General features: G+C 32.8%; 2 protein-coding genes across 2 annotated transcripts; both read left to right on the plus strand.

The window, feature by feature from the left end:
- Positions 1 to 759, plus strand: HELRODRAFT_150642 (hypothetical protein; the record flags this gene model as incomplete). Its single annotated transcript, XM_009011103.1, has 1 exon — positions 1 to 759. A coding segment is annotated over one exon (759 nt), but the record flags the coding sequence as incomplete, so codon positions are not given.
- A 10,518-nt stretch (positions 760 to 11,277) lies between these two features.
- Positions 11,278 to 20,868, plus strand: HELRODRAFT_155589 (hypothetical protein; the record flags this gene model as incomplete). The annotated part of the gene is made up of 29 exons (XM_009011104.1): positions 11,278 to 11,436; positions 12,134 to 12,256; positions 12,732 to 12,794; positions 13,048 to 13,146; positions 13,216 to 13,307; positions 13,679 to 13,758; positions 13,852 to 13,982; positions 14,321 to 14,439; positions 14,683 to 14,819; positions 14,975 to 15,042; positions 15,145 to 15,262; positions 15,601 to 15,746; positions 15,833 to 15,903; positions 16,082 to 16,213; positions 16,334 to 16,386; positions 16,498 to 16,613; positions 16,953 to 17,057; positions 17,234 to 17,325; positions 17,498 to 17,602; positions 17,918 to 17,999; positions 18,267 to 18,377; positions 18,521 to 18,648; positions 18,737 to 18,985; positions 19,143 to 19,293; positions 19,470 to 19,613; positions 19,750 to 19,863; positions 20,089 to 20,171; positions 20,550 to 20,626; positions 20,771 to 20,868. 29 exons carry the CDS (start codon positions 11,278 to 11,280, stop codon positions 20,866 to 20,868), a joined length of 3,246 nt encoding a protein of 1,081 aa, XP_009009352.1.
- Between the last annotated feature and the right edge of the window lie 2,370 nt (positions 20,869 to 23,238).

Raw genomic sequence — 23,238 nt, forward strand, 5'->3', positions numbered from 1 at the left:
ACTTTGCAAGAACTCCATCTGGGAGCATGTCGATTGAAACAGTTGCCTGTAAATCTCTTGCGAGGTCTTAATCAGCTGCAGAGCTTGTATATTTGGGGAAACTTGATAGAACATTTTTCAAACGGATTTTTCTTAAAAGCGAAAAATCTTCGTGAGCTAGTGATGTGGGGTAACAGAATTGAACATTTGGACAACAACACGCTGGCAGGTCTCTGGAGCTTGAAACGACTCGAGTTGGATAGAAACAGCATTGAACATCTCAGCTCGTTGGCCTTTCGTCATCTCATCGAATTGGAAGTGTTGACGTTAAGTGGCAATCGAATAAAAACAATTCATAGCGATACGTTTTCGTTCATGAGTAGATTAAAAATTCTCGTTCTCGATAATAACCAACTCAAAAACTTGTTTCCTGGTGCATTTAACAGTTTGACACATTTAACTTTATTGTCGCTAAACAGCAACGAGATCAATCACATGCCCGAAGAATTGTTTCAGGGATTAAAAAGTTTAACTCAACTTTGGATATCAAAAAACTTGATTCATTCGCTCAGAGGTAATGCATTTTTATTTTTAAAATATCTGCAAGATTTAAACTTATCAAACAATAATTTGACCAATCTACCTGACAAATTGTTCTGGGCGACAACTCGACTGCGCCATCTGACGTTTGATTACAACAAGTTGTCGTCAGTCGCTAGATGTTTGTTCCCAAAAAAAATTCGTTTGAAATCACTTTCGTTGATAGGAAATGAAATAAAATGTGACTGCAAGAGTGAGTGGATGGTCAACTTGTGTCCATCACCCTTTCAAGTAGAAAACAAATTCCAAATTTTCAAGAGGAACGAACGCTCCTTGTACAGGAAAAACGTTTCAACAAGTAGACGTAACGACAACAATCTACATGAAGTTCATCGCTTCTACCGTCAGCAGCAGCATGCAAATTATAACCACCTTCATCAACACGCGCAAATGTATTCAAAACCATCGCATAACACTCCGAGATTTTCTGGAACTTGTTTTGAAAGTTCGAGTAAAGTGAGCAAAAGTTATAATACAAAGAATTTGGGTATTAATCATTTGTGTTGGCCTCTGCCTAGTAACATCAAGAATAGATGCCATGAAAGGAGTTCTGAATGTTTATACGAATGATGCAGGAAATATTAATACTACGTTGCATTCAGCAAATCTGCTTTTAATAATTATATGCAATTGTATGCGCAAGTAAAAAAATGAATGGAAATTAAATGCGAGCGAACGAAAAGTTTTAAATGCAAATGCACTTTTGTTTTAAATGCAAATAAATCATTGTACATCGTCCTTCGCAAAATGAAAATCCTATTAAAGTTTATGAAAGATGAATATTACGTGGCATTTGCATGCGTTCCATCGCATGACGGATGAAAGTTAGGACATTGTATTTCATTGCATCTAATTCAACGCATGTACAACCGACCATGGCAAGTATTTTGTTTATTTTTATACAAAAGTCGTTTCGTAATAATCTGGTCTCCATCGCATTAAACGACCTTATTGTTTGCCAGCTTTCACATTTCGCTTTCTTTCACACACGATTCAATTTTTATCGTATTTTTGCAAAGATATCATATTTTTTTAATGTTCCAACGCGAAATAATTTACAACTTTTTTAACATTGCGATAAGTCTTATATTTTGGTCACAAACTGAACAGCTTATAAGGGTGATTACTGTTGTCAAGTCCTATAAGCACTCTCTAGATCATGGGTGTTAAAGCATGCTATCCAGCTATTCTACATTACTTTACTTTGGTTTTTTTTTGTTTTTTAACAGCACAACTGAAATTTGTACAGAATCAAGTTCACGAATGGTTATGAAAATTTCAATAGTAGCATCATTCTTTTTCAATGCCTGTTAAACGTCATGTGTGCTTCTCTAGTTCCTCGTCTGTGTGTATGTATGCGTGTATTTATGCGTGAATGTATGCGTGTACGTATGCGTGCGTATGCCCCGCTGCATTCATTTCTGCTTTGCTGGTGTGTTTTAGGAATGCAATCTACCTTCATATTAATTAAATTTTCATACAAACGCAATATTATTCCAACATTAAATTTGAAAATATTTTCAAATGCTAACCGAGAAAGCTACATACACACCACACGCCTACACAAACACAAACATTTACATATAATCTATAAATACATACATATATATATATATATATATATATATATATGTATATATATATATATATATATATATGTGTGTGTGTGTGTGAGTGTGTGTGTATGTACATAGGAATTTATTTATTTATATATTTATGTATTCATTTGTTTATTTTTATACTTATGCATCATTTATATTTTCAAATTTACATTTTGTTCAATAAATTATTAAATTTTATTTTCCATTTAATTAATAGCCCAATAAGATCTAACAAATCCACTGACATAAATTTTGGAAACCATAAATCAACGGAATTAATAAAAGTAGAAAATTTGTTTGAACAAATGCGAAACTGTCAAAATATGATTGATGAGTTGTAATATGGGTGCATGCGGATTTTAATAAAGGCCCGGCTTTTAGTTATTTTGTTGGCAGTGGCAGTGTCAGACGCAACAGCTGTTATGTCTGCCCCGACCGACCGGCTTCACTTTTTTAACATTTCAGTCTTCTGAAGCTTCAAAAATAATTTTTCATTTTTTGAAGTTCTCTCAAAAATCATCACCATATCACAAAACTTTTCATTTGTTATCTTATAACATAAGTTACAGCGTAGTTGTTCGTGTTTTTCATTTCAAACTTTTTGACGTGTTTCTAGAAAGCCTAAACTGATATTTTTTTTACAAAAAATTATACGAATTTTATAAAATCTTTAAACCGTAGCATAGCAATTATACACGAGTTTTGACTTCAATATCATCTCAATAGACTGCGAAGTAGATTTTGGTTTGTTCGACGAGCAATTTCAATTTTTCTTCATGATTGTTGGTTGTCACACGAGCAAACGACAACAGTGGTGTGTCTCAAAACCATTTGTACAAATTCATTCGTTCATCTCGGATACATTCGTTCAATCTTTTGAATATTCTTTCTCTCTCTGAGCTGCGTTCTGTCGTTCAGGCACAGCCATGTGTTTGTTGCCTGAAAGATGCACAAATGACAGAACAATGAACATAATCAAATGTGAACTTATCTGATTTGCAACAACAACAACACAGAGAACTATCTCATTTCATCACAAATCTGATTTCCGATTGTTTTATTTTTATTTCAATTTGCTGTTCAAACGAACTGATGCCAACGCCAAGTGTATCATCCATTACAAATGTAGTAACTGGTTCTCATCAGTGAATTTATAACTAATGATTCGAGTTGAACAAATGTCATCAATTTTGATGTTTCACCAATTTTGAAATTTCTATGGACGTGCACTCAAAATTATTAATTATCTCATCAACTTGAATTAATTTGCTATGTGTTAATGACTTGTTTTTGATATCAACATAAAAATTTCATAAAATTTATTTATATATTCATAAAGAATCATTATAAAGTTAGTATAGCTATATATTCGTAAATAATTTTTAATGCTAATATCACAGTAAAAATTCAAACCTCAACCAGTGAGTGGAAGGCAATATATTTTTTCATTCCTAACTTCAAAGGTGTGATGTGCGCTGAAGTTTTTGCGTCAATAATTCCCATTATTTCAATAAAGAAGTTATTATTACTCCGCCTTCAATTGTTCATTGTGTTAGAAGTTGTAGCAATGAAACTATGCAGAAATAATTATTATAAGTTGATTACAACATTCTTTTGAAACTGATTTTTAACAAAACGGTGATTCCGGAAAAAATTAAAAGACACGTTTAAAAAGTTTTTGCTTCCTGGCACACGTTTTTATTAAACATTTGAAAATAGAAAAAAAAGATATGAACTAGTAGAGGCGGTCAGAAAAAAGACGTCATGTTAAATTTCTCTCCGGTACGACATAACATGACACGACACGTCACGACACGCCACGTCACGACACACCATGACACAACATGACTTGAGGTCAAATATGCTGTGCTGCCATCTTCGACAAATGAAAACTGCGAGTTGTTTAAAATGAGATGCCTAAACCTAGAGGAAAAAACTGTCAAATATCATAAACTTCCTTGGATTACTGAATGTAGATTTAAAACTTTGTTCTTGCTTGTTTGTTAACCGTTACATTTGTCGAAAATCAGAAAAATATTAACAATGACATTAAAACAAATAACTAAAAACAAAAATTTCTAACCAACCAGTCTATCTATTCAGTTGTACAGAGCATTTATCATGGTGTTCAACGTCACTCTTCAATGAATTAGACAAGCAAGAGAGTTGTAAGAAGCGCTTTGAAACTTGTAGTTGAGAAGTAATGAGAGTTAAGTTGAAGAGTAGATAGGGTAGATAGTTTAAATGTTGTTTAACTTAAGCAGCGTAAAAACTAGATTAATTTTCTTTACAAAAATTAATGTAGTGTGCGATAACATATTTAAAAACTTTTCACTAAAATAAATAACGTTAAAATAATAACGCCAACTCTATCAACTGCTAAGTGATTTAACATTTAATTACAACAATCTAATTAGAAAAATTGACCGTCCTGTAGCTTTTGCACACAAATTTTATAAATTTTCTGACTGTAAAGAAGTTGGTCGATGAGTTAACTCAGTCGGTAGAAGTGCCATGTCTTGTGCAGTTACGTGTTGGTCTGGTTCAAATGCTGTCTGTCCGAAACTCAAATAAATTCTAAAATATTCTGGCATCTACTTCAACTTTTTTTCAACTTCAACTTCCGGCTCTGACAAAGGCATGATGCAGTGCTTGCGCGTGCATGCATAACTTATTACGTGTATGTAGTATATACGTCGTGTGTTGTGGGTGGATAGCCTTTCGGGAACGAAAGTTTAAAATAACATGTAAGCGGTTTTGCGTTAGTCACAGTTAAATGTTGAAGTAGAGACCAGAACATTTGAGAATTTATTTTTTCTTAGACAACAATATTTTTATATTAATCAACAAAATTTAAATTTAGAAAAAAATACTGTTGAATTATTTATTAAACAATAAAAGTGTCCATAAAAACCTGAAACTATTGAAGAAAATAATTTTAATAGCGTTCCCAAAAATGAGAGAAGCATTGTAACTGATACGAACGGGGATCGCATATCATCCAAATTGCCAATCTAGTTCATGCAAACACTTCACAATTGAGTGCACGCAAATAAGCAAAAAACAGCGCAACAAAAAGAGAAAGCAATAAGGAAGTTTAGTTACAAAGCATATGAGCAGAAGCAAGCGGAGACTTATGGGACGTTTTGCATTGAAATGTTGCTGATTCGGTCCTTTTGTTGAGAAGTCTCACGTGAAAAGAGCAAACTCAATCGTTTGCTTGATGTGGCCGACCGATTTATTGCTTTAGTACCCAACTTTGCTCTGATAAAGTGCTTCAGACGGTGTCCAACGCATTAACGGCAAGCCTCAACGCGTCTTTAAAGAATCGCTAATGCATTATTCTTTCTCTCTGCAAAAGCTCAAATCTCTCTAAATAAATGTACATCAGCAAAATTTTATTGATGTTTTGAGGTATTAAATAGGTTTAACAAAAATTAAAGCGCAAAATACACGTGTTTTTTCACTCAAACTTCAAACACATACACGCACACACACACACACACACACATACACACACACACACACACACACACACACACACACACAGAAACTCACACACCCACTGTTTGTCGTCACATAAATAACGCTACAATTCAATTAGAGTCAGCGATACAAAAAATATTTTAATACATCGTTCGTGCGTTGATTTGACCGAAGCCCTTCATTCATTGTTGTTTAGTATTGAATCATCTTCCATCTTTCTACATTGTGTACACAGACGTACAGCAGCATTTTCTGGCGCGTCATCGAGATGAGGGAAACAAAAAAATATTCTCATTATTAACACTCTTACAATTAATAGGTGCATTAAAAATTTTCTCATGAACGGTAATTGAAAACTTCTTGCGAAATAATTGGCAGAAAATGAACAAAATGGCTTGTTGACAGACACAAGACACAATACACTCGTGGCACAATCACACAAACACACACTCCACCGCACATAAACAGAGAGAGAGAGAGAGAGAGAGAGAGAGAGAGAGAAATATATATATAGAGAGAAACACAATCACTCACACACACATATACACATTGCCAGCACAACACCACGCTCAACTTAAACATCCCTCGCTGATGTTTTCATGCGTGTTTGCGAGTTTTACGCGGGAAATGAAAAAGCAATCAGGATTCTGGAAGCAATTAGCATGCAATTAGAGATCTATGCTAGTAACGAATGCTCAGTTTATGTTCTATGTAATTATACATGCGCGCACGTGTTTCGCATATTATTAAAATTAATAAACAGTGCTTAAGAATGCATTCGGCTGGACATCTGCTCAATTATTCAAATTAATTGCATTTTGACTAGCACTGACCAATTAATTTCCACATTTACATAGTTAATTAGTCTATTATCTTTACATTTAAATACTAAGTATCTTTAATTTATCCCATTGGGCGTTGTTAAAATTAAATTACGTCATCTAAAATAATTCAGTTGTATCATTTAAACTTTCATTTAAACTTTAGAGAAATTCAAAAAAATATATAAACTCCTTTGAAAACTAATAAAAAACCTTGCTGAAACTATTTTTTTTTGAATATCACTTGATTTTTAAAATAGTACTTAATTTATTATTTTATTAGATTAGTTTTTTAAAAAATTGACAAAAACATATTTATTTTTTAATGTATTTATGTATCTTTTTAAAGTTTTTTTCTTTATTAAGAATTAGTGGTCAGTAAAAATGTTAGAGCAATAAAAATGAACGAAGTATCATTTCGTTTGTTAAGCGAGTGTTAACAATTTTTAAAGTACAGAGTTTTTCTGATTTGCAGTTGTTAAATGTTGTTCGTCTTATCAATGATTTCTTTTCATGCACTAAATCATGTCTCTTAATTTTCCTTCCAAGTTCCCATACACAAGTGTGGCGCCATCAATTAACTGCCATCTCAACCTTCTTATTAATGCTGCAAAATCAAAGATTTTTTAATTTTTAATCTTTCTTAAATAGATTGGGTAATTTTTTCAAGGTTTAAATTATAATGTGAAAAAAACATTTTCCTATTCCAAAGAATATTAACATATTTTTAACACATAACATTAAGTAAATTTTTTTGATTCACTCAACAAACAGTTCAGAATACGTTTGCTACCTCCAGCAACAAAGCGATATTTTCTGCGTGCATGCGTTGCGAACACACGGTGGCTTTGTTTCATTTGGATGACACGCGAACTCTGCTGCTGCTGCTGCATCATCTGTTGTTGCCGAGCTGTTTCCGTCACGCTGTTTATTTCGTTTTTATGATGAGATGCACCATTGCTGGGAAAATTTAATTAAATCAGATGTTAATAATATGCCTCAATTTAATATATCCAAGTGCAGTTATCACGCAATAGAATTATTCATATATACAAATTCATGCGTGTATATTTAAGCTGTAGTTAAAAATTTACTATGTTGAAAATTTTAAAAACACGACAACATTACAAAGCTGAAAATAACTTGTAGCTAAATAGAGAAATAGAATGCACCACTCATTTCACGAAGCAGTAACAAGGCAATACTCGGCTGTTCTAATATACATCTGCATCGATGTTTGTCCAGCGTTTAATTTTTTAAATTCCATTAAAATTGGTTCAATCGAAATATTTTAGTTTAAAAAACACCAAAAACTAACAATTAGAGACAGATGATTTTATCGATGTTGTTCTGCGTCAAACGCGTTTGAAAGAAAAATAACTCACCACTGAAAATGATGCACGTTCAAAAGTTGTCGTTGGCTCATTTCATCAAATGAGATTCTTAGATATCGGCAAACAAAATAAGCATGGTCAATAATTGTGATGAGACGGTATCCTGTTTGTCCTTATTTTGTTTTTAAATTCTAGTGTGAAAACTAAAAGAATCAATCGCTTACTTTTTTTGCTTTTGTGTTGACAGTAAATTTTCAGATTTGATCATCAGTGAAGCTTTCCAGGCCGGAGTTTGGCGGCATCAGAGGATGGAAATGGATGGTAACAATCCAGTGATGGGAAGCCATTCCCTGCCTGGAAAGAAAGAAAACATCTAAATGTTTTGGATCTAAACTTATATGTTTTAGTTATACTTTGTTTGCACATTTATTTATTTCTAATAACTTTTTGTACTAAACAGAGTTTTATATTTTTTTGATTTTTTTGTTGATTTATTGGTGATTAGAGTTGTATTGAAGTAGTGAAACATGTAGACATGGGCTTTTGTGTAAGTTTAGTTACCTGTGCTCATAACTGCTCATAACTTTTATATTATGGTTTATGTTATATTATGAATTAAAAATTATATAAATGACTGCATTTTATACTATAAACTACAATAATAATAATAAAATAAACAAAACTTTTTATTCTCTTGTATCTCTCTCTCTCCCTCCCTTTCTCTCTCTCTCTCTCTCTCTCTCTTTCACTCTCTTTCTCTAAACACACACGCAAACACGTTGCACACACAACACACACATGTATATATATATATATAATATTTATTATATATATAATAATATTTTTATAATTATTATTTCAAAAGATGCACCCACTATGGAAGGAGGAGGAAGGAGGATAAATGATAATTTGATATTGAATGCAGGTTGTTGCAGCGCTTGGGGGATAATCTTCCTGCTAGCGGATGATGATGATAATTAAAAGCTTTCGTTTCAGCTTTTTCTCTAATTATTATGACGAGTTCTTTGTATCAATATTGAAGGTTTATTCTTATGCATTTTGTTTTCTTGGAAAAAATTATTTATGAGAACTTTAAATTCTACTGGCCATGAGCAGTCAGAAAAATTAATTATTCACGTTTAAAGTTCAGCAAAGTGTCAACGTTTGATTTGTTTGTAAACTCCGAGTTGTGGTTGATTTATGTTTTCTTCTTCAGAGAAAAAAACTTTCGTTGCAGCACCAATATCATGTATCTTGATGTATTATTCTCTCTCTCTCTCTCTCTCTCTCTCTCTCTCTCTCTCTCTCTTTTTCCAACATTGTCTTCATCACTCTTATTTCAGCGTTGCTTCTTCTCCATACGTTGCTAAATTCTTCATACGTTGGCAAGTTTTATCTTTTTGTTTTTTGTCGACATGTGAATTCTGTTATAATAACTTTTTACATATAGTTCAATGCTGAATAAAACTGTTTCAAACCAAACAGAGAAGACATTCGACAAGGTTCACCGATACCCTAACTCATTAGCAGTTTTTTTAAATAAAGCAAATTATTCAAGTTTTAAACTGACATTCGATATTTTATGTCTTCCAGATTCCAGCTAGTTAGAACATTTTAGTCAATGTACGTGAAACTGTAAAAATTTGATACGTAAGGACTCTGTTTGAATTTTAAAATATCTTGATATGTAACAAAAATCAAACGTTTGAAAAATTTTATGTATATGAAAAACTTTGATTTCCTCGAATTTCTATCTATAGAAAAGTCAGTATGCCGGAGTCAGATGAAAAATATCCAACTCCGACACTCTGGAAAAGGTAATTGTTTTTGCTTGACTTTAAGAAAATGTATTAACCTCCCAATTATATCGTAACCACTTTCGCTGCCAGATCAGTGCAGTGTTTCAGCTAGCACGATAGCTTCAACATACAAAAATCCAGCTAATAAAATAAAATATGCTCCCAATAAATACTCCCAATAAAATATGCGGTTGAAGTTTTTATAGCAAAATCTAGTTTTATTTGGAAATTTTAACTGAATAATAAAAAACAAATAAAACTTAATTGAAAATAACAGAATATAAAACGTTGCGCATTCATGATATTTTGTATTTTTTATTATTAAATTCAAAATACAGGATAAAAGACGCGTGGACATGAAGGATTTTATAAAAAGCTGTAAAAGTTGTGTGCACGGCTCATTAAATGGTAGCATCAGATTGTTGATGATGATTAATCGTTCGCTCCAATCATCAAAATGTTCAAATCATGGACAGATCACATCTAAAAATTAGTGATTGCAAACTGATTTCCATTTTCAATTTAATTCAGCTGGATGTAATGCTTTATCATTTCGGTTACATCCGGACTTTTCATTCTATAAATATTTACAAAAAAAAAGAATAAATGAATGGTATTGAATTTAAAAGGATTATCTTCAGCTTTAAATCTCGACTTTCAAAAAATAAAAAATTTAAGTTTTCAAGTTAGCAACGCTCATTATTTCATTAATATAATATTTTTATGGAATTAAAATTAAAATCATATAAGTTTCATAAACCCCGAACACGTAAATTTACTTGAACGTTAATAATAATGAATTATTCAACTTAATAATGTATTATGTGTTGCAGTTTAAATCAACTATATAGAATGGTTTTTGCTAACAAAAAAGTTCTGGCATGTGAAAAATAGTGTATGTAGGTATTGATGATTGCTTTGAAAGGAGCTATTTCGAAAGCAATCTTTGTATGTCACAAACTACAGCACATTAGTTATGGCGGAGTATAATGTTCATTTCATATCGTCATAAATGTTTTTTTTTCAACAATTTTGAAACTAATATCAGTAACTTGGATAGTTGGTAATATAGTTGGTAATATTAAATTTTGTAATGTTAATATACGTTTTTTCCTTCAGAGCACATTTGATATAAAATGTTTTCTATTTTAAGTCAGTTCTAAAATGATTCTGCATGCACTCGTAGTTGGTTCAGTAAAATTGCAGGATAGAGAAGGATCATCCGACCATTCAAATAATATTGAAGGAGTGAGTAAAGTTTTTTCCACTTAAAACAGTTTATATACGACCGTGCTTTTATTGTCAAGAGGATTTGTTTGTTTTTTGTGTTTAAAAAAGTGGAAAAAGCTTTTTTTAAAAATTGAATAACTCGACCGTTCTCGGTTCATAAACCGTGTGAACGGTTGTTACGGTCATCTCTTTTTAAACATTATCGTGAAATAATTTATAATAAATTACTTCAGAAGATACATGCGTGTGGACTTCCTTGTGTAGCTCATTACATTTAATTTATTTAATTAATCTTCATTACCTTGAGCAGTCAGAAAGTTTGGCATTTCTCGTTTGAACTTTATTTTGCTGCAATAATTAATTTATAATCTCATTATTATAATCACAAGTTGTGCCATCCAGGTGAATTCACATAAACTTAAACAAAATGTCTGCCAAAGCAATCTATGAATCATGTGGAAAGCAAATAATGAGGAACAATTTGAAAGTTAATAATGGCCTGGATGTCTCCTTGAATAGCGCAGTGTACGATTCATCAACTTCTTGGGATAATTTGCTTCAAAGTAATCCATGGCTTAAAACATCAGTGAGAAACGTTTTGACATTTTTTTAATGTTAGGAAAGGGAAATTCACCTTGTAGACAATAAATCATAAAAAAAACATTAATTTATATAATAATTTAATAACTTGTTGAAACATGTTGCTCCTGGCCTACATTTTGTGTAAATTTTTTTAATTGGTTTTTAAAATTTAATATTTGTTCTGTTATCAGTTATGGAAGATAAAATGAGTAGCTTTATTAAGAAATTCTAAATAAAAGTGTTTTAAGGTAACTTAAATTAAGAGTCATTGATAAATGAAACTGGTTCACAATATTGAAAATTGTAAAATAAAATCACATTTGAGTAGATTAGTATTAGTATTTTACTGAAAATCTATTTCAGCAAAAAATTTTTAATAAAAATGACAACATGGTCAATAAAAAAGTGGTTAACTTGTTTGATAAAGTGTTATTTATAGCTTATCTGTAGCATTATTTTTAATTTGAAATCTTCATTTGTTGCCAAAAGCTTTAACTTTTAGCACAGTTTGATGGCTTTAAAATTAATCAACCATTTATGACTTTTTGGTTTTTGGAGATTTCATACACATCTATTTTTGTTATTAATTTTATTTTGCCGATTATATGCTCAGACATTGAATTTTATTTGTATTGTTTCTAAAAATTAAACTTGTTAAATTTTGTCTATTTTGTGTTGAAACTGTTGATAAACAATTACAGAAATTAGTAGTGAAACCAGACCAATTGATAAAAAGAAGAGGCAAACTGGGTTTAATCAAAGTTGATGTTGATCATAAAGAAGTTAAAAAATGGATTGATAGCCACATGAACAAAGTTGTAATGGTTGGTAAAATTTCGAATGATGGAATTATGCTATATAATTAATTATTGTTATCTTGATATATTTGTCATCGATTTTAAAACCATAGAATCTTTTCATACTATAGAAGATTGTAACAATCTATAGGTGTTGCTATATAAGGTGTCTCGAATAGCAAAGTGGGTAGGGAGGTTTGAAGTGAAGTTTTAAATGTGATTTATGCAGTTACTTGGAAAAGTTTAGTGTTTCTATTACTGTTGGCATTCAACCAAGTTTGCGTTTGAAGCAGTTGTGTTCTTCAATTGGAAATCTTGAACCTATGGAATAATAAAAATTTGATGATCGTTTGAAGTTACAACACTGTTGTTGCAAATATACGGATCTTTGAAGTTATAACATTTATGTTGGTAGTAACGAGCGTTCAAGTGTTACAACAAAATATATGGAATCATTTCATTTAGATCATCAAGTACCGATAAAATCCATTTAAAAACCTAGGTTGGAGCTGCTACTGGTAAGCTTAAGAGATTCATCATCGAACCATTTATACCTCATAGCCAAGTATTTATTTTGACTGTTTAAAAATTGTATTAAGTGATTTAAATTATAATGTATAATTTGTTTTGTTAAATACTGGAAATCAGAGGATGTTTGTTAGATATAGATTATGAATAAGTTCATTTTGCTAAACTTAGCAAACAATTTTCTTGCTTGAACTCTATTGCAAATGATTATGTTATGATTAAGCTTCATGAAGGTTTTTATTTAAAAATTAAATTTAAATTAAATTAAATAATTTTTTAATATTTTGTAGAAGGAAGAATATTATTTGTGCATATACTCTGCAAGGGAAAATGATGTAATTTTGTTTCACCATGAAGGAGGTGTAGATGTTGGTGATGTGGATGCTAAGGTTTGCCCTAAATTTTAGTTTTAATTTGAATAATTTTGAATTTTAAATTGTTATAATTTTCTCAATAAGGCCCTAAAATTGAAAATCCCAATAAATCGTGATTTGAAAGATGAAGATGTCTCAAATATTCTTCTTGTCAATGCACAACCACAAAACAGAAAGTTTGTGTGAAGTTTTTGCATTGCATTTGATAATTTTTACATTATTTTTTTCACATATAATGTTGTCTGAAAGTGTCATAATATGCATTACCAATTAATGTAATGCAATTAAATTAAAACAACAAGAGATGTTATTTCTATTAGAAACTTTGACCAGATTAATAATTTGGAGCCGTTGTTGATTTAATAAAGTTCATGCTGTTTGTTCATACTTTAGAGCATTGTTTTAACCTGGAAGAACCTTTAATGTTATTCTCAATTTTATTAGAAGCGTAACTAGGGTTTTTCCAGATGATCAACATGTTGTTCAAAAATTTCATTGTTGGTCATTATGATGTAGATTTCATTTCATTATATTGTTTAAATTACAGCTCTTTAATAGAATTCATCAGATGTTTGTACAAACTGTACGTGGATCTGCACTTCACTTATTTGGAAATAAATCCACTAGGTAAAGTATAATGGTGTTGATGGAGGAGATGAAATGATGAAAATGAGATAAAGGTACAGCATTGTTTTGCATTCTTTATAATATAAAATACAGTGGTAAAGCAAGAGAAGGTGTACGTGTTGGACCTGGCAGCCAAGTTGGATCAGTGTGCTGATTATCTTTGCAACAGATTGTGGGGTGAGGTTCAGTTCCCTCCGCCGTTTGGTAGGGAAGCTTACCCTGAGGTCTGTGCTTCCAATTGTGCTGTTCTTCCAATTTTACTTCATATAGAATATTTTGTTGGAAATTGGGAATTAAATTATTGTTTAAATGAATATGTATATGTTATCAACATGCCATAAAATGAATATGCAGCTTTGCAACTGTTTTAATGGTTTGTTTGTTTACAAAGTCATTAAACTCAATAGCCTCTCTCTAAATTGTTATACTGCTAGTTGGACACTATAGTTTTTATGTTCATTTCATTTAAATTAATGATTCTTTTAATTTTCTTATTATTAATTATATTTTTAAATCAGTTTTAATCAAACAATAAAATAAAAAAAATTTGAATGCCATTCAGGAAGCTTACATTGCTGACCTGGATGCAAAAAGTGGTGCATCGTTGAAACTGACCATATTGAACCCACACGGCAAGATATGGTGCATGGTAGCTGGTGGTGGAGCATCTGTCATTTATGCGTAGGCAACGTTTTACACATTCACAATTCATTCTATACTCACTGCTTTGTGGGGCTAATTATCAATCGTTCTTAAATATAAATAATTGTTTATATATTCTTAAGTTATATTAGAAATTTATTGTCAGAACAACCCTCACAAATCCCAGAAATATGTTTTTTAAATTTTTGTTTTGAAAAATTAGTCGTGATTCAATTTTGTACTGAATAAAATGTAATTGTGTTTTTCTAATTTTGCTTGCAGAGATACGATCTGTGAGATGGGCGGGGCCAAAGAACTTGCTAACTATGGAGAGTACTCTGGAGCTCCGACTGAGCAGCAGACATATGATTATGCCAAGACGATACTCCAGCTCATGTGCAGGGACCCCAAGCCAGAAAGTTTGTAATTAGGAGTTTTTTAGAGACAGAGTTTTATTGTGTTGTACATTTTCATTATTAAACTTCAGACACATTAGTTAGTTTGATTTTTTTAGATTAATATTTTTCAATATTTTATCATCAAAAATAATCAGAAAACTTGTAATTTTATTAAGATCCTGACAAGATATTGATCATAGGAGGAGGCATTGCCAACTTCACCAATGTGGCGTCCACATTCAAAGTAGATATATATCTTCAGATTTTATTAAAAAAATAATTTGCATATTAAGCAGAAATTTTCACATAGAATGCATGATCACCCTAATACCATACATCTCGCTAGGGTATAGTTAGAGCTCTGAGAGACTACCAGATGAAGTTAATAGCATGTAGAGCATCAATATTTGTGAGGAGAGCAGGTCCAAACTACCAGGAAGGTCTTCGAATCATGAGGGAATTAGGTTGGTGTGCATTTAATGATTTCATGAATCTGTTCAAAAAATAGAGTTTTACAGTAACTGCTCTTAATTCAAAGATGAAAGTTCTTAATCAGAATGTTTCTTGTATACTGAACACAAACACAATTTTCGTGATTTCAGCTTTTTTGGACATATTATGTTTAATGACATTCGTGTAATTTTTTTTCAAATAGTTTTGTTCAAAATTCATATTTAGAATTCTTACTTTTTGATGAATTATGGTGCAGATTCTGTATGCTAAAGTTAAAGTGAAAGTGATAAATTTATTAAGATATAAATTTTTAATGGTCACATGTTTTTGTTGTTAATAATGCTATCAGGCAGCACTCTTGGTGTGCCGATCCACGTCTTTGGTCCTGAAACTCACATGACAGCAATCGTGGGCATGGCACTGGGGAAAATTAACATTTCTGCCCCTGCCAAACTTCAGAAGACTACTGCCAAGTTTCTCCTGCCAACCAATAATGTAAGTTCTTATCTATGAGTAGTATGGATGATGCTTTCTAAAGATTTTTAATTTTCTATGAAGAGGCTTTGTTGTTGCACAAACAGGCCCATGATTCAAAGTCATCATCAGGATCTATATCCTCTGCAAATGAACCAAGCAGCATAGAAGATTCCACGTCATTGTGTTCTTGTTCTTACACAAATTTTAAATACGGTTGGTTGGCTTCTAATTTTCTTTAACATTTTGATTCAATAGAAGGCGTAAATAAAACAATCATTTATATTTTTTATAAGATTATCTATAATATGTGAAATAATAAAAATGTTTTCACTAGCATATGGATCTTGTGAAAGACCACTGTTCTCAGCGAAGACGAAAGCCATTGTTTGGGGCATGCAGAACCGGGCCATACAGGGAATGTTGGATTTTGATTATGTGTGTTCAAGGAAGACTCCATCTGTGGTTGCCATACTCTATCCTCTCGTGTTTGTTCATTTGTTTCTCTTCACTTTATTCTTTCCATCAAACATTTTTCTTTATAGTAAGGAAACCTTTTGTTAAAATTTTCATGAAACGATGCATAATATTTTTTATAATTTTCATAGTGGAAACCACAAGCAGAAATTTTATTGGGGACACACCGAAATACTCATACCAGGTTTTATGGATAATTGCTAATGAACACTTTTGTGTAGATATTTTGATAAGAGGCATTATCCATTTACATTATCTTCTTGATTAATAAAAAAATTGTTGTTTTAATATAAAGTGTACAAGAAAGCTGAAGAAGTCGTGAAGAATCATCCAGATGCTGATATCCTGGTGAACTTTGCGTCACTCAGATCAGCTTACGAGAGCACCGTGGAGATGATGCAGTTTGAACAAGTTCGAACCTCATGATACGCCTTTTCTTTCAACTGTTTTTTATTCTTAGCAAAGTAGATAGTCTGCTGGCTGTTAATGATGCTTGGCTTGATGAAACATTTAAGGAGGTTTTCTATCTAATTTCAAATAGTCCTCAAGTACTGAAGCACTTAGAAATTTTGGGCTGGAGTGTTGTTATATTGATGGTATCAGCTAGCTATCGACGTTAAATAGTTTAATGAGAAATTTTATATATGGCACTTTAATTTTGTTTTTGCAAGGATTAATATTTTAACAAAATAATTTAGTTTTTTGTTCCTTTAATTTGACCTTCAATTTCAATTATTTTGTTATCTTCAGATTCGTTGCATTGCCATCATTGCTGAAGGAATTCCAGAAAATTTGACAAGAAAGTTGATTGAGATGGCCAAGGAGAAGAATGTTCAAATCATTGGACCCGCCACTGTTTGTTCTAAATTTTTTTATTAAAATAATTTTTGTGTAATAGTTTGATGGGAGGGTTGTATGCTCTGATGGGTTTATTTTACGGACCTCATCATTTTTATATTCTATTTTTTAAAATTATTTTTATGAGAACTTTTATTTGCAACAAATGTTTCGATAGCGTCAATCATTTGTAGGTTGGAGGCATCAAGCCGGGCTGTTTCAAGATTGGAAACACCGGTGGTATGCTGGATAACATTCTCTCATCCAAACTCTTCAGGAGTGGAAGGTTTCTTTTATTTTGTATTGTTTCCACTAAAATATTCGAATAAGTAATGCTTGATTGATAGATACATCTATAACCTTATTGAAGTTTCGTTAAACCGCCGATTATAATTTTGCCTGATCACGAACACTTCGTTTAAGATAGCATTTACACTATAACTTATATTACTGGACAGTGTTGCATATGTATCTCGGTCAGGAGGCATGTCCAATGAATTGAACAATATCATTGCTCTCAACACTGATGGAGTCTACGAGGGGGTTGCCATTGGTGGAGATCGGTTGGCACTTTTTTATTCTCCGTCCTGTTTGATGTTCCAACTTTATTGTTTCTGTTATTTTGTTACTTCATTTTTGGAAATTTGCTTGTCAAATATTTGAACTTTCAATTATTTTGAATTAAATTAAATTTGATAAGCACTCACATTCAGTGAAATAATGTTGATTTTTTTAATTAAATTAATTTCATCTAATTTCATCATTAATTTCATTCTTAGTACACTTATGATGCAATATAATTAATGCTTAAATATTAATGTTTTGCATGTTTGAAATAATGTGTTATTGAGTGATCTAATATTACAAACATCCTACAGTTACCCGGGTACAACATTTTTAGACCACGTCCTGAGATATGAGGACAACCCTGATGTTAAGATGATTGTCGTCTTAGGAGAGGTTGGCTTTTCCTCATTTGTCTGATTCGTTTCATTATTTATTGTTCTACTCATTTAATTTCAATGCGTCGAAAATATAGTGACCCATTGTTGTCTATCCTAGCTCATTGTAGATCAGTTGCTTTATTTTGCCTCTAATAATAAATATCGTTTTTAACCAAATATTTTTCATCTAATCAGAAACGATATTTCGTTAATCAAATATCTAAAATATTGTCGTTGCGTTATTGTTTTACAGCAAGAAAGAATAAACTTAAATTTTGTTCAGGTTGGTGGGACAGAGGAGTACAGAATCATCGACGCCATAAAAAGTGGCAAGGTCCAAAAACCCATTGTGGCTTGGTGCATTGGTACTTGCGCAAGCATGTTCACATCTGAGGTTAGAAGATGTGTATGAAGAATATTTAGTAATCGCTTTGTTGGATCTTCATCCAATCACGTTTCATAAAAAACTTTGGTCATAATATTAATTTTTTTAATATAGTTTCTAAATTTTCGTGAATTTTTGGTCACTGCCATCAGGTGCAGTTTGGACATGCCGGGTCGTGTGCTACGCTGGAGAAAGAGACAGCAGAATCAAAGAATGAAGCTCTCAAGCAGGCGGGCGTGTATGTACCTTCCTCCTTTGACGACTTGGATAAGATCATCAAGTTTGTCTAGTTTTTATTTGTTTTATTCAATTGTTTCCATCGATGGTTTACATTTCAAAAATAACTTCGTGTGAAATTCATTAAACAGGTCAGTGTACGATGGTCTCGTGAAGTCAGGAGTGCTCGTTCCTGCACCGGAAGTTGTTCCTCCCACAGTTCCCATGGACTACAACTGGGCACGGGAACTTGGTCTCATCAGGAAACCTGCTTCTTTTATGACGAGTATCTGCGATGAGAGAGGGCAGGAGTTGCTGTACGCTGGAGTGCCCATCACTGAAGTTTTTAAGGAGAATCTGGGAATCGGAGGTGTTCTGTCCCTTTTGTGGTTTCAGAAAAGGTTGATGTTTCATAAAGCTTCGTTTGTAAAATTTTTTGAATGCTTCAATTATACTATTTGCTAACATGACAATGTTTTCATTAGTCAACTGTTTGGACGTTAAATTTCATAAGTCTACCTGTTTTTCTGTTTTCCAGTCAACTTGTTTGTTCACCAGATTACCGAAATATGCGCTGAAGTTCATCGAGATGTGTTTGATGGTGACTGCTGATCATGGGCCTGCAGTGTCTGGTGCTCACAACACCATTGTTTGTGCCAGGGCTGGAAAGGATCTCGTCTCTTCATTGGCGTCTGGACTCCTTACCATTGTTAGTGAATTTATAAATTTATCTTTGAAAAATTTTTTTTTATAAAAATTATTTTTAAAAATATGATTCAATAACTTTGTGAGATTTTTAATATTGTTTTATGCCTCTGAAAATTAATGGTTCGAAAAAAAGTGTAGTGAAGATGGTCATGATGATGACGACACTGATTCCACCAGGGAGATAGATTTGGAGGTGCACTGGATGGAGCGGCTAAGGAATTTTCAGAAGGGTTCGATACAGGTTTGAGTCCAATGGAGTTTGTCAACCATATGAAGAAACAAGGCAAGCTTATCATGGGCATAGGGCATAGAGTGAAGTCTGTGAGTCGTCCGTCTATACCATTCTTTGTTTCTATAATATGGAACACGCTCGTTCCAGTGTCATTGTGCATGGATGTATTGTACATTAACATTGTCATTAGCATTGAAACAAACTCTTGAATAAATACAACATCAGATCAACAATCCTGACATGAGAGTTGTCATCTTGAAGAACTTTGTGAAGGAACATTTCCCGGCAACCCCACTCCTTGATTATGCACTGGAAGTTGAAAAGGTCACCACGTCAAAGGTCAGCTTGTTTATGTCGCGTGATTTCATTGTTTTTCAAATCATTTTAAATTATGTTATGCAATTGACGTGGTGTAATAGTACGATGTAATTTGTTTGTGTTTGCCACAAAGAGCTCATCTCATTTAGATAATCATCATTGATCGTCCCTTCATATGACCTCCTATGTTTCTCGAATTAATGTTTCTTTAATGTTTGTCATATTAACGCTAATTGAACAACATAGAAGCCCAACTTGATTCTAAACGTTGATGGGCTGATTGGAGTGGCCATGGTCGACCTGCTCAGATCTTCAGGGTGTTTCACATAGTCAGATTATTTTTATACAATTTATTTTATGTTTTAATATAAGTGTAAAAATTGTAGAAAATTTGGCGTTTAGTTTAGATTGTTTTTGATGTTGTGGAGCTTATTGACACATGCACGAACCGTGTTGTTTAACTGTGTTCAAAAATTTTGTTAATTCCACAATGTCGTGTAAAACCTGCTTCTGGTGAATATTCATGGTAACCACAGTTTCAAAATATAAAATGCCATCTCGCAAAAACGTAAAACAACAACCATTTAAGCTACATTATAACATTACGACAGCTACAAGGATAACAACACAACAAAAACAACACAAACCCATGAACAACGCACACAATACATCAACAACCCATCACCATCAACTTTTGGCCCAAACAGTGAGGAAGCCTGTGAATACATTGAGATAGGAGCCCTGAATGGTCTCTTCGTCTTAGGCAGAAGCATTGGATTTATTGGTTATATTGGCACTTTTATTTTTTGTTACCAGCTTTCATTCATCATCTGCAGCTAGTAACTGTTTATGAAACATACGCCTTATGAAACTACGAAATTAAATTGATTGATGAAACTTGAATAAATTGTTGAAAAACACAAACCAGGCCACTTCTTGGATCAAAAGAGATTGAAGCAAGGACTGTACCGTCACCCTTGGGATGACATATCTTACATCATTCCTGAGAAGTTCACAGGCAACTGAGCTCTGTGTGTGCGTGCGTGTGCTTGTGTGTGTGTGTGTGCGTATAGTTTAGTGCGCGTGGGTGTTTGTGTTGCAGACTGGTTGGATGGATGCAATATTTTAACTTCATTTCTTGTTAGCTATCATCATATCTGATCCACATATTCTATATACATAGTATATACAATGTTGTCTTTTGTTACGTCAGGTATTTAACATATATTTATTATTTGTACAGTTTATATAATGTAGTATTTGTTAATATGTTATTCGAAGTGTTAACCGGTTTATTCACGTGACTACTACTCATTTTTCATTGGTTGGACATTTAAATATAATTTGTTGTATATTCGAACTTGTATGCGCCGTGACACATGTCACTGGGTCGAATGGTGGTACTTGTCAAATTCGGGACTCATCTGGTTAGTAAGCATTCTAGAGGTTATTCTCTGCTAGGCAATGTTATGAAATATATGGAAAGAGCATGCGGCTGTCGGTGGATGGATGAAAAATAATGATCCACTCTGTTTTGGAATCTTTAAATCGTTCATTCCTCTCATGGAGATATACCGTCAACAGGTCATGGTTAGCTTCCATTATCATAAAGAAATGGTTGTTCTGTTAGTGGCTTTAGCATAAGGACGGATTGATGCTAGGTACACGAAGTTTTATTTGCAGCGTATCGGGAGTGTATAATAAGAACAACCTACGATGTGCTGTGCCAGCTAGCCAACAAAAACAATCAAACTCAATCATCCATCTTATTTGTTAATGTAATTTCGTATTGATATACAAATTATTATTATTATTTTCTATAATGAGGGATTTCGGAGAAAATGATATATGGGCGATAATATGTAATTAAAAGTAATGAAGGATGACATCACTGTTGTTGGTGTAAGAATGGCAACGACTGCTGTGATCGAACTCGGTACATGGTAGTACACGCAGTCATTAATTTAATAAATGTGATGTTAACGGCTCTAATTGAAAAGCTGCTGAAAGAAGATGATAACTGAAGAACCACGGTAACTCTCAAGGACATTACCACCCGCTTATTCTCTTTTAGTGAACTTCTCTTTGGCTTGATATCGTGCAATTATCGCTTAATTAGTTTGATGTTTTAGGAAAATTTATTTTTTTTTTATTTTTTGTTTATTTATTTGTTTGTTTATATAGACAAAAATATTTTAAAAAATGACGATTGCTAACTAGAGCATAATAAATGTTGCTGTAACTTGAAAATTGAATAAGCAATATGTGAAAGTTTTCTTGCGTGCTACCTAGTAGAGCCCTGCGCGGTTGGAATTTTCAAAAACCGCAACCGCACAAAACCGCAACATTTGAAACCGCAGCGCCGAAAACCGCACCGCAACCGCAGCACCGAAAACCGCACCGCAAGAAATGAAAAACAACATTAATGCTTTTATTGGCATTATAAATCACAACTATCTACATCCAAATCACTGTTACTTTTAATCAAAAATTCTTTATCAATTACATCTACCCGTGGATCAACTTCAACATTTTTTACCTCGGACATTTTTATAAAATAATCGATAATTAACCACGCCGTAATTAAAATAACTACTTCTTTCAAAGTAAACACGAAAAAGAAAATGGTTGCTTCAACGGCTTCCAACGATATTAAGATTTTTCAAAGATACTTATATAAAAATTATTACAATGATAATGCAATTTTTAAAATGTTATGGACGAACAAAAATATTTAACAAAATTTTTGCGGTCACCGCGGTTTTGATAAAAAAAACCGCGCCGCGGAAAAACCGCACATTTCAAAACCGCAACCGCGTAATACCGCATGATTTAAGCACCGCAACCGCAAAAAACCGCAGTTGCCGTGCGGTTTTTGCGCAGGGCTCTACTACCTAGGTGTGATGTTGTTGTATGTTGTTGGGCTGCCGTAATGAATCTCATTTCAAAATTATTTGTTCTAATGTTTCTTGCGGTCTTCATCGTGGGCGCATGCAATTGTTGTATACGTGTGTGTGTGTGTGTGTGGTGTGTGTGTGTGCGTGTGTACCGTGTTTACGCTTTTTTCCTTCTGCATGCTAGGTTGTTTGTATTGTGGCGTTTGTTCGTGAGTGTTTATGAAAAATCTGGTATGTTTGTGTGTGTGTGTGTGTATGTGTGTGTGTATGTGTGTGTGCGCACGTCGCTTACATTTGTTATAGTTGTATGATTTCCGTTAATTATGTGTGTTGTGTGTGTGTGCATTGTTGCTTTTAGTGGTTGTGATCACACATGCTCAGGTTTTCACGTAGATGGGTAGTTGATGTTTGTTTTTTTAAAGGTCTCTAATTTAAGCTTATTCTTAACGAAAAAGCTTTGAAAACTCTTCCCTATGTGTTTTATTGCATCAGATAGACT

This window comes from Helobdella robusta, assembly GCF_000326865.2.
Source record: "Helobdella robusta unplaced genomic scaffold HELROscaffold_1, whole genome shotgun sequence".
Lineage (NCBI taxonomy): Eukaryota > Metazoa > Annelida > Clitellata > Rhynchobdellida > Glossiphoniidae > Helobdella > Helobdella robusta.